Here is a 12,669-nt window from a genome sequence, read left to right as displayed (position 1 = left end):
GAGGAGGGAGTGAAGAGGGGGGAGTGAGGAGGAGGGAGTGAAGAGGGGGAGTGAGGAGGGAGTGAAGAGGGGGGAGTGAGGAGGGAGTGAAGAGGGGGAGTGAGGAGGGAGTGAAGAGCGGGGAGTGAGGAGGAGTGAAGAGGGGGGAGTGAGGAGGGAGTGAAGAGGGGGAGTGAGAAGGGAGTGAAGAGCGGGGAGTGAGGAGGGAGTGAAGAGGGGGGAGTGAGGAGGGAGTGAAGAGGGGGAGTGAGGAGGGAGTGAAGAGGGGGGAGTGAGGAGGGAGTGAAGAGGGGGAGTGAGGAGGGGGGAGTGAGGAGGGAGTGAAGAGGGGGGAGTGAGGAGGGAGTGAGGAGGGGGAGTGAGGAGGAGGGAGTGAAGAGGGGGAGGTGAGGAGGGGGAGTGAGGAGGAGGGAGTGAAGAGGGGGAGGTGAGGAGGAGGGAGTGAAGAGGGGGAGGTGAGGAGGAGGGAGTGAAGAGGGGGGAGTGAGGAGGGAGTGAAGAGGGGGGAGTGAGGAGGGAGTGAAGAGGGGAGGTGAGGAGGAGGGAGTGAAGAGGGGGGGAGTGAGGAGGGGTGTGAAGAGGGGGGAGTGAAGAGGGGAGTGAGGAGGGAGTGAAGAGGGGGGAGTGAGGAGGGAGTGAAGAGGGGGAGTGAGGAGGGAGTGAAGAGGGGGGAGTGAGGAGGGAGTGAAGAGGGGGGAGTGAGGAGGGAGTGAAGAGGGGGGGAGTGAGGAGGGAGTGAAGAGGGGGGAGTGAGGAGGAGGGAAGTGAAGAGGGGAGTGAGGAGGGAGTGAAGAGGGGGGAGTGAGGAGGGAGTGAAGAGGGGGAGTGAGGAGGAGTGAAGAGCGGGGAGTGAGGAGGGAGTGAAGAGGGGGGATGTGAGGGGAGGGAGTGAAGAGGGGGAGTGAGAAGGGAGTGAAGAGCGGGGAGTGAGGAGGGCGTGAAGAGGGGGGAGTGAGGAGGGAGTGAAGAGGGGGGAGGTGAGGAGGAGAGTGAAGAGGGGGGAGTGAGGAGGGAGTGAAGAGGGGGAGTGAGGAGGGGGGAGTGAGGAGGGAGTGAAGAGGGGGGAGTGAGGAGGGAGTGAGGAGGGGGAGTGAGGAGGAGGGAGTGAAGAGGGGGAGGTGAGGAGGGGGAGTGAGGAGGCGGGAGTGAAGAGGGGGAGAGTGAGGAGGAGGGAGTGAAGAGGGGGAGGTGAGGAGGAGGGAGTGAAGAGGGGGGAGTGAGGAGGGAGTGAAGAGGGGGGAGTGAGGAGGGAGTGAAGAGGGGGAGGTGAGGAGGAGGGAGTGAAGAGGGGGGAGTGAGGAGGGAGTGAAGAGGGGGGAGTGAAGAGGGGGAGTGAGGAGGGAGTGAGGAGGGGGGAGTGAGGAGGGAGTGAGGAGGGGGGGAGTGAGGAGGGAGTGAAGAGGGGGTGAGGAGGGAGTGAGGAGGGAGTGAGGAGGGGGGAGTGAGGAGGGAGTGAAGAGGGGGGAGTGAGGAGGGAGTGAGGAGGGGGGAGTGAGGAGGGAGTGAGGAGGGGGGAGTGAGGAGGGAGTGAGGAGGGGGGTCAGTCCGGAATCCGGGCCGGGGTCAGTGTGTCCAGAGGAGGGTCCGGCACAGACACCCCGCGGTCCCGGGCGGTCCGGAGGAGGGGCCAGGGGCCGGTGTCCGGAGGCCCCGGCCGGGGTCCGGGACAGACACCCCGCGGGCCGGTGTCCGGAGGCCGGTGTCCGGAGGCCGGTGTCCAGGGGCCGGTGTCCGGAGGCCGGGGGCCGGTGTCCGGAGGCCGGGGGCCGGGGTCCGGAGGCCCCGGCCGGGGTCCGGGACAGACACCCCGCGGGCCGGTGTCCGGGGTCCAGAGGCCGGTGTCCGGGGGCCGGGGGCCGGAGCGGATCCGGGCGGATGGAGCGCTCCCGGATTATGGAGGATCTGAACCTGATGTACATCCGCCAAATGGCCCAAAGTCTGCAGGTAACCGAGAGATCCACTGGATCCCCCCCCCCCAATGATCCACTGGATCCCCCCCCCCCCCCCAATGATCCACTGGACCCCCCCCCCCCCCCCCAATGATCCACTGGATCCCCCCCCCCCCAATGATCCACTGGACCCCCCCCCCCAATGATACACTGGACCCCCAATGATCCACTGGATCCCCATCAGTGACCCACTGGATTTCCCCCATGATCCACTGGATCCGCCAGTGATCCACTGATCCTTCCCAATCGATCCACTGGACCCCCCCCCCCCCCAGAATCCACTGGATCACCCACCCCTCCCCCAATGATCCACTGGTTCCAATCCCACATGATCAACTGGGTTCCCCCTTCCAATGGTCCGCTGGACCCCCAAGGATCCACTGGCTCCCCCCCAAGTGATCCATTGGACCCCCCAATGATCCACTGGACCCACCCACCCCGAATGATCCACTGGACCCCCAATGATCCACTGGATTCCATCCCTCCCCAGTGATCCACTGGAGCCCCCCCCAATGATCCACTGGACCCCCCCCAATGATCCACTGGACCCCTCCCCAAGATCCACTGGTCCCTCCCCGATGATCCACTGGGCCACAATGATCAACTTGAAAATGAAAAATGAAAATCGCTTATTGTCACGAGTAGGCTTCAAATGAAGTTAGAACATAGAACATAGAACATAGAACGATACAGCGCAGTACAGGCCCTTCGGCCCTCGATGTTGCACCGACATGGAAAAATTCTAAAGGCCATCTAACCTACACTATGCCCTTATCATCCATATGCTTATCCAATAAATTTTTAAATGCCCTCAATGTTGGCGTGTTCACTACTGTTGCAGGTAGGGCATTCCACGGCCTCACCACTCTTTGCGTAAAAAACCCACCTCTGACCTCTGTCCTATATCTATTACCCCTCAATTTAAGGCTATGTCCCCTCGTGCTAGCCACCTCCATCCGCGGGAGAAGGCTCTCGCTGTCCACCCTATCTAACCCTCTGATCATTTTGTATGCCTCTATTAAGTCACCTCTTAACCTTCTTCTCTCTAACGAAAACAACCTCAAGTCCATCAGCCTTTCCTCATAAGATTTTCCCTCCATACCAGGCAACATCCTGGTAAATCTCCTCTGCACCCGTTCCAAAGCTTCCACGTCCTTCCTATAATGAGGCGACCAGAACTGTACGCAATACTCCAAATGTGGTCGTACTAGAGTTTTGTACAACTGCAACATGACCTCATGGCTCCGGAACTCAATCCCTCTACCAATAAAGGCCAACACACCATAGGCCTTCTTCACAACCCTATCAACCTGTTTGGCAACTTTCAGGGATCTATGTACATGGACACCGAGATCCCTCTGCTCATCCACACTACCAAGAATTTTACCATTTGCCAAATATTCCGCATTTCTGTTATTCTTTCCAAAGTGAATCACCTCACACTTCTCCACATTAAACTCCATTTGCCACCTCTCAGCCCAGCTCTGCAGCTTATCTATGTCCCTCTGTAACCTGCAACATCCTTCCGCACTGTCTACAACTCCACCGACTTTAGTGTCGTCTGCAAATTTACTCACCCATCCTTCTGCGCCCTCCTCTAGGTCATTTATAAAAATGACAAACAGCAACGGCCCCAGAACAGATCCTTGTGGTACGCCACTCGTAACTGAACTCCATTCTGAACATTTCCCATCAACTACCACTCTCTGTCTTCTTTCAACTAGCCAATTTCTGATCCACATCTCTAAATCACCCTCAATCCCCAGCCTCCGTATTTTCTGCAATAGACGACCGTGGGGAACCTTATCAAACGCTTTACTGAAATCCATATACACCACATCAACTGCTCTACCCTCGTCTACCTGTTCAGTTACCTTCTCAAAGAACTCGATAAGGTTTGTGAGGCATGACCTCCCTTCACAAAACCATGCTGACTGTCCCTAATCATATTATTCCTATCTAGATGATTATAAATCGTATCTTTTATAATCCTCTCCAAGACTTTACCCACCACAGACGTTAGGCTCACCGGCCTATAGTTACCGGGGTTATCTCTACTCCCCTTCTTGAACAAAGGGACCACATTTGCTATCCTCCAGCCCTCTGGCACTATTCCTGTAGCCAATGATGACCTAAAAATCAAAGCCAAAGGCTCAGCAATCTCTTCCCTGGCTTCCCAGAGAATCCTAGGATAAATCCCATCCGGCCCCGGGGACTTATCTATTTTCACCTTGTCCAGAATTGCCAACACTTCTTCCCTACTCACCTCAATGCCATCTATTCTAATAGCCTGGGTCTCAGCATTCTCCTCCACAATATTATCTTTTTCTTGAGTGAATACTGACGAAAAGTATTCATTTAGTATCTCGCTTATCTCCTCAGCCTCCACACACAACTTCCCACCACTGTCCTTGACTGGCCCTACTCTTACCCTAGTCATTCTTTTATTCCTGACATACCTATAGAAAGCTTTTGGGTTTTCCTTGATCCTACCTGCCAAAGACTTCTCATGTCCCCTCCTTGCTCGTCTTAGCTCTCTCTTTAGATCCTTCCTCGCTTCCTTGTAAATATCAAGCGCCCCAACTGAAACTTCACGCCTCATCTTCACATAGGCCTCCTCCTTCCTCTTAACAAGAGATTCCACTTCTTTGGTAAACCACGGTTCCCTCGCTCGACCCCTTCCTCCCTGCCTGACTGGTACGTACTTATCAAGAACATGCAATAGCTGTTCCTTGAACAAGCTCCACATATCCAGTGTGCCCAACCCTTGCAGCCTACTTCTCCAACCAACACATCCTAAGTCATGTCTAATGGCATCATAATTGCCCTTCCCCCAGCTATAACTCTTGCCCTGCGGGGTAGACTTATCCCTTTCCATCACTAACGTAAAGGTCACCGAATTGTGGTCACTGTTTCCAAAGTGCTCACCTACCTCCAGATCTAACACCTGGCCTGGTTCATTACCCAAAACCAAATCCAATGTGGCCTCGCCTCTTGTTGGCCTGTCAACATATTGTGTCAGGAAACCCTCCTGCACACATTGTACAAAGAATGACCCATCTACTGTACTCGAACTATATCTTTTCCAGTCAATATTTGGAAAGTTAAAGTCTCCCATAACAACTACCCTGTTACTTTCGCTCTTTTCCAGAATCATCTTCGCCATCCTTTCCTCTACATCCCTAGAACTATTAGGTGGCCTATAGAAAACTCCCAACAGGGTGACCTCTCCTTTCCTGTTTCTAACCTCAGCCCATACTACCTCAGAAGAAGAGTCCCCATCTAGCATCCTTTCCGCCACCGTAATACTGTCCTTGACTAGCAGTGCCACACCTCCCCCTCTTTTACCCCCTTCTCTGAGCTTACTAAAACACCTAAACCCCGGAACCTGCAACAACCATTCCTGTCCCTGCTCTATCCATGTCTCTGAAATGGCCACAACATCGAAGTCCCAGGTACCAACCCATGCTGCCAGTTCCCCTACCTTATTTCGTATACTCCTGGCATTGAAGTAGACACACTTCAAACCACCTACCTGAACACTGGCACCCTCCTGCGAAGTCAAATCTGTGCTCCTGACCTCTATACTCTCAAATCTCCCGTACCCCAAAACTACATTCCAGGTTCCCATGCCCCTGCTGAATTATTTTAAACCCCCCCAAAGAGCACTAACAAATCTCCCCCCCAGGATATTGGTGCCCCTCAGGTTCAGATGTAGACCATCCTGTCTATAGAGGTCCCACCTTCCCCAGAAAGAGCCCCAGTTATCCAGAAATCTGAATCCCTCCCGCCTGCACCATCCCTGTAGCCACGTGTTTAATTGCTCTCTCTCCCTATTCCTCATCTCACTATCACGTGGCACGGGCAACAACCCAGAGATAACAACTCTGTTTGTTCTCGCTCTGAGCTTCCATCCTAGCTCCCTAAAGGCCTGCCTGACATCCTTGTCCCCTTTCCTACCTATGTCGTTAGTGCCAATGTGGACTACGACTTGGGGCTGCTCCCCCTCCCCCTTAAGGACCCGGAAAACACGATCCGAGACATCACGTACCCTTGCACCTGGGAGGCAACATACCAACGTGAGTCTCTCTCGCTCCCACAAAATCTCCTATCTGTGCCCCTGACTATTGAGTCCCCAATTACTAATGTTCTACTCCTTTCCCCCCTTCCCTTCTGAGCAACGGGGACAGACTCCGTGCCAGAGGCCCGTACCCCATGGCTTACCCCTGGTAAGTCCCCCCCCCCCCACAAGTATCCAAAACGGTATACTTGTTACTCAGGGGAACGACCGCAGGGGGTCCCTGCACTGACTGCTTCTTCCCAGTCCCTCTTACAGTTACCCATCTATCTCCAGTCTTTGGTGTAACTACTTCCCTGAAGCTCCTATCTATGACCCCCTCTGCCTCCCGAATGATCCGAAGTTCATCCAGCTCAAGCTCCAGGTCCCTAACACGGTTTTTGAGGAGCTGGAGTTACTGTGAAAAGCCCCTAGTCGCCACATTCCGGCACCTGTTCGGGGAGGCTGTTACGGGAATCGAACTGTGCTGCTGGCTTGCCTTGGTCTGCTTTCAAAGCCAGCGATTAGCCCTGTGCTAAACAGCCCCTTGATCCCCACTCCAACATCCAGAGAAACCACTGGATCCCCAAACGTATTCTACGGACATGATCCACTGGATCCCTCATCCCATTCCCATATATACATCATATCACCCACAGGGGGCAGTGATCCACTGGGCACTATTCAATCCAGGCCAGGGGCAGTGACTAAATTGATCCCTGAGCATGGATCTGCCGGATTTACTGGGATGGGGGATCTGCCAGATTTACTGGGATGGGGATCTGCTGGATTTACAGGGATGGGATATCTGCTGGATTTACTGGGATGGGAGATCTGCTGGATTTACTGGGATGGGGGATCTGCTGGATTTACTGGGATGGGAGATCTGCTGGATTTACTGGGATGGGGATCTGCTGGATTTGCTGGGATGGGAGATCTGCTGGAGTTACTGGGATGGGGATCTGCTGGATTTACTGGGATGGGGATCTGCTGGATTTACTGGGATGGTGGATCTGATGGATTTACTGGGATGGGGATCTGCTGGATTTACTGGGATGTGTGATCTGATGGATTTACTGGGATGGTGATCTGCTGGATTTACTGGGATCGGGGATCTGCTGGAATTACTGGGATGGGGATCTGCTGGATTTACTGGGATGGGGATCTGCTGGATTTACTGGGATCTGTCGGATTTGCTGGAATGGGGGATCTGCTAGATTTACTTGGATGGGGAATCTGCCGGATTTATTGGGATGGGTATCTACTGGATTTACTGGGATGGAGGTTCTGACGGATTTACTGGGATGGGGAACCTGCCGGATTTACTGAGATGGAGGATCTGACGGATATACTGGGATGAGGATGTGCCGGATTTACTGGGATGGGGGATCTGCTGGATTTACTGGGGTGGGGATCTGCTGGATTTACTGGGGTGGGGATCTACTGGAGTTACTGGGATGGGGATCTGCTGGAGTTACTGGGATGGGGATCTGCTGGATTTACTGGGAAGGGGGATCTGCTGGATTTACTGGGATGGGGATCTGCTGGACTTACTGGGATGGGGATCTGCTGGATTTACTGGGATGGGAGATCTGCTGGATTTACTGGGATGGGGATCTGCTGGATTTACTGGGATGGGGATCTGCTGGATTTACTGGGATGGGAGATCTGGATCTACTGGGATGGGAGATGTGCCACATTTACTGGGATGGGAGATCTGCTGGATTTACTGGGATGGGGATCTGCTGGATTTACTGGGATGGGAGATCTGCTGGATTTACTGGGATGGGGATCTGCTGGATTTACTGGGATGGGAGATCTGCCAGTTTACTGGGATGGGAATGAGCCAGAATTACTGGTATGGGGATGTACCGGATTTACTGGGATGGGAGATCTGCTGGATTTACTGGGATGGGGATCTGCTGGATTTACTGGGATGGGGATGTACCGGATTTACTGGGATGGGAATGAGCCAGAACTACTGGTATGGGGATGTACCGGATTTACTGCTATGGGGGATCTGCTGGATGTCGGTACAGGCTCAGAGGGCCGATGTTCCCATTCCTCTGCTGTAATTGTCTTTGTTCTTGGTCACTGTCCATGTGGAGTTTGCACATTCTCCCCGTGTCTCTGTGGGTATCACCCCCACAATCCAAAGATGTGCAGCGTAGGTGGATTGGCCGCGCTCAATTGCCCCTTAATTGAAAAAAATGAATTAGGTACTCTAAATTTATTTTTAAAAATTGAACTTGATGATCAGCCATGTTCATAATGAATGGCAGAGCAGGTTAGAAGGGCCGAATGGCCTCCTCCTGCTTCTATTTTCTACGTTTCTATCTATACAGGCAGTATCTGTGAAGAGAAACAGAATGCCTCCCGTGTGTGCGTGGGGTTTCTTCCGGGTGCTCCGCTTTCCTCCCACAGTCCAAAGATGTGCAGGTTAGGTGGATTGGCCATGAGAAATTTCCCTTAGTATCCAAAATTGCCCTGAGTGTTGGGTGGGGTTACTGGGTTATGGGGATAGGGTGGGGAGGTGTTGACCTTGGGTAGAATGCTCTTTCCAAGAGCCGGTGCAGACTCGATGGGCCGAATGGCCTCCTGCACTGTAAATTCTATGATAATCTATGATTAATCTAGGACAAAGGTTCGGCACAACATCGTGGGCCGAAGGGCCTGTTCTGTGCTGTATTCTTCTATGTTCTATGTTCTATGAATGTTTCTGAACATACAAACATATAAATTGGAAGCAGAAGTTGGCCACTCTGCGTGTCGAGCTTTTGGAAAAGATACTGAGGGACATGATATATGGACATTTGGAGGAAAGTGGACTAGTTTGTGACAGGCAGCATGGTTTTATACGGGGAAGGTCATGTCTCACCAACTTGTTTGAATTTTTTGATGAGGTGACAAAGAACATTGATGAGGAAGGGCTGTGGATGTAGTTTATATGGACTTTAAGGCGTTTGACAAGGTGCCACATGGCAGACTGATACAAAAACTAAAATCACCCACATGGGATTCAGGATGGGCTGGCTGGATGGATACAGAACTGTCTTGGTTACAGAAGTGGAGATGCCAGCGTTTGACTGGGGTGAGCACAGTAAGAAGTTTTACAGCACCAAGATAAAGTCCAACACATTTGTTTCTGATCACTAGCTTTCGGAGCACTGCTCCTTCCTCAGGTGAATGAGGTAGGTTCCAGAAACATATACATAGAACATAGAACATAGAACGATACAGCGCAGTACAGGCCCTTCGGCCCTCGATGTTGCACCGACATGGAAAAAAAACTAAAGGCCATCTAACCTACACTATGCCCTTATCATCCATATGCTTATCCAATAAACTTTTAAATGCCCTCAATGTTGACGAGTTCACTACTGTTGCAGGTAGGGCATTCCACGGCCTCACCACTCTTTGCGTAAAAAACCCACCTCTGACCTCTGTCCTATATCTATTACCCCTCAATTTAAGGCTATGTCCCCTCGTGCTAGCCACCTTCATCCGCGGGAGAAGGCTCTCGCTGTCCACCCTATCTAACCCTCTGATCATTTTGTATGCCTCTATTAAGTCACCTCTTAACCTTCTTCTCTCTAACGAAAACAACCTCAAGTCCATCAGCCTTTCCTCATAAGATTTTCCCTCCATACCAGGCAACATCCTGGTAAATCTCCTCTGCACCCGTTCCAAAGCTTCCACGTCCTTCCTATAATGAGGCGACCAGAACTGTACGCAATACTCCAAATGTGGTCGTACTAGAGTTTTGTACAACTGCAACATGACCTCATGGCTCCGGAACTCAATCCCTCTACCAATAAAGGCCAACACACCATAGGCCTTCTTCACAACCCTATCAACCTGGGTGGCAACTTTCAGGGATCTATGTACATGGACACCGAGATCCCTCTGCTCATCCACACTACCAAGAATTTTACCATTAGCCAAATATTCCGCATTCCTGTTATTCTTTCCAAAGTGAATCACCTCACACTTCTCCACATTAAACTCCATTTGCCACCTCTCAGCCCAGCTCTGCAGCTTATCTATGTCCCTCTGTAACCTGCAACATCCTTCCGCACTGTCTACAACTCCACCGACTTTAGTGTCGTCTGCAAATTTACTCACCCATCCTTCTGCGCCCTCCTCTAGGTCATTTATAAAAATGACAAACAGCAACGGCCCCAGAACAGATCCTTGTGGTATGCCACTCGTAACTGAACTCCATTCTGAACATTTCCCATCAACTACCACTCTCTGTCTTCTTTCAACTAGCCAATGTCTGATCCACATCTCTAAATCACCCTCAATCCCCAGCCTCCGTATTTTCTGCAATAGACGACCGTGGGGAACCTTATCAAACGCTTTACTGAAATCCATATACACCACATCAACTGCTCTACCCTCGTCTACCTGTTCAGTCACCTTCTCAAAGAACTCGATAAGGTTTGTGAGGCATGACCTACCCTTCACAAAACCATACTGACTAACCCTAATCATATTATTCCTATCTAGATGATTATAAATCGTATCTTTTATAATCCTCTCCAAGACCTTACCCACCACAGACGTTAGGCTCACCGGCCTATAGTTACCGGGGTTATCTCTACTCCCCTTCTTGAACAAAGGGACCACATTTGCTATCCTCCAGTCCTCTGGCACTATTCCTGTAGCCAATGATGACCTAAAAATCAAAGCCAAAGGCTCAGCAATCTCTTCCCTGGCTTCCCAGAGAATCCTAGGATAAATCCATCCGGCCCCGGGGACTTATCTATTTTCACCTTGTCCAGAATTGCCAACACTTCTTCCCTACGCACCTCAATGCCATCTATTCTAATAGCCTGGGTCTCAGCATTCTCCTCCACAATATTATCTTTTTCTTGAGTGAATACTGACGAAAAGTATTCATTTAGTATCTCGCTTATCTCCTCAGCCTCCACACACAACTTCCCACCACTGTCCTTGACTGGCCCTACTCTTACCCTAGTCATTCTTTTATTCCTGACATACCTATAGAAAGCTTTTGGGTTTTCCTTGATCCTACCTGCCTAAGACTTCTCATGTCCCCTCCTTGCTCGTCTCAGCTTTCTCTTTAGATCCTTCCTCGCTTCCTTGTAACTATCAAGCACCCCAACTGAAACTTCATGCCTCATCTTCACATAGGCCTCCTTCTTCCTCTTAACAAGAGATTCCACTTCTTTGGTAAACCACGGTTCCCTCGCTCGACCCCTTCCTCCCTGCCTGACTGGTACGTACTTATCAAGAACATGCAATAGCTGTTCCTTGAACAAGCTCCACATATCCAGTGTGCCCAACCCTTGCAGCCTACTTCTCCAACCAACACATCCTAAGTCATGTCTAATGGCATCATAATTGCCCTTCCCCCAGCTATAACTCTTGCCCTGCGGGGTATACTTATCCCTTTCCATCACTAACGTAAAGGTCACCGAATTGTGGTCACTGTTTCCAAAGTGCTCACCTACCTCCAGATCTAACACCTGGCCTGGTTCATTACCCAAAACCAAATCCAATGTGGCCTCGCCTCTTGTTGGCCTGTCAACATATTGTGTCAGGAAACCCTCCTGCACACATTGTACAAAGAACGACCCATCTAATGTACTCGAACTATATCTTTTCCAGTCAATATTTGGAAAGTTAAAGTCTCCCATAACAACTACCCTGTTACTTTCGCTCTTTTCCAGAATCATCTTCGCCATCCTTTCCTCTACATCCCTAGAACTATTAGGTGGCCTATAGAAAACTCCCAACAGGGTGACCTCTCCTTTCCTGTTTCTAACCTCAGCCCATACTACCTCAGAAGAAGAGTCCCCATCTAGCATCCTTTCTGCCACCGTAATACTGTCCTTGACTAGCAGCGCCACACCTCCCCCTCTTTTGCCCCCTTCTCTGAGCTTACTAAAACACCTAAACCCCGGAACCTGCAACAACCATTCCTGTCCCTGCTCTATCCATGTCTCTGAAATGGCCACAACGTCGACAGTCCCAGGTACCAACCCATGCTGCCAGTTCCCCTACCTTATTTCGTATACTCCTGCCATTGAAGTAGACACACTTCAAACCACCTACCTGAACACTGGCGCCCTCCTGCGAAGTCAAATCCGTGCTCCTGACCTCTATACTCTCAATCTCCCGTACCCCAAAACTACAATCCAGGTTCCCATGCCCCTGCTGAATTAGTTTAAACCCCCCCCAAAGAGCACTAACAAATCTCCCCCCCAGGATATTGGTGCCCCTCAGGTTCAGATGTAGACCATCCTGTCTATAGAGGTCCCACCTTCCCCAGAAAGAGCCCCAGTTATCCAGAAATCTGAATCCCTCCCGCCTGCACCATCCCTGTAGCCACGTGTTTAATTGCAAAGTCAAAGATGCAAGACGATACTTTCAATGCGAGCCTTTGCAGGTAATTAAGACTTTACAGGTCCAGACGGAGCAACTGGAGAGAGGCATAGGATAGATGCGGGCAGGTTGTTTCCACTGGCGGTGTGAAAGCAGAACTAGGGGGAGTAGCCTAAAAATAAGGGGAAGTAGATTTAGGACTGAGTTTAGGAGGAACTTCTTCACCCAAAGGGTTGTGAATCTATGGAATTCCTTGCCCAGTGAAGCAGTTGAGGCTCCTTCATTAAATGTTTTTAAGATAAAGATAGA

At 51.3% G+C, this 12,669-nt stretch overlaps 1 protein-coding gene across 1 annotated transcript in view; it reads left to right on the top strand.

Annotated features, from left to right (window-relative positions):
• The first annotated feature begins 1,832 nt into the window (after positions 1-1,832).
• The window catches only part of LOC119963591 (rhotekin-like), a 22,487-nt gene continuing 11,650 nt past the window's right edge, over positions 1,833-12,669 (top strand). The window contains exon 1 of the mRNA XM_038792921.1: positions 1,833-1,944. Coding sequence (XP_038648849.1) covers positions 1,876-1,944 — 69 coding nt within the window. The 5' untranslated portion in view covers positions 1,833-1,875. The remainder of the gene's footprint in view (positions 1,945-12,669) is intronic.

The sequence above is a fragment of the Scyliorhinus canicula genome, chromosome 3 (genome assembly GCF_902713615.1).
Source record: "Scyliorhinus canicula chromosome 3, sScyCan1.1, whole genome shotgun sequence".
NCBI lineage: Eukaryota > Metazoa > Chordata > Chondrichthyes > Carcharhiniformes > Scyliorhinidae > Scyliorhinus > Scyliorhinus canicula.
Note: the sequence above shows the minus strand (reverse complement) of the source record. Positions and strands in the feature narration are given on the sequence as shown.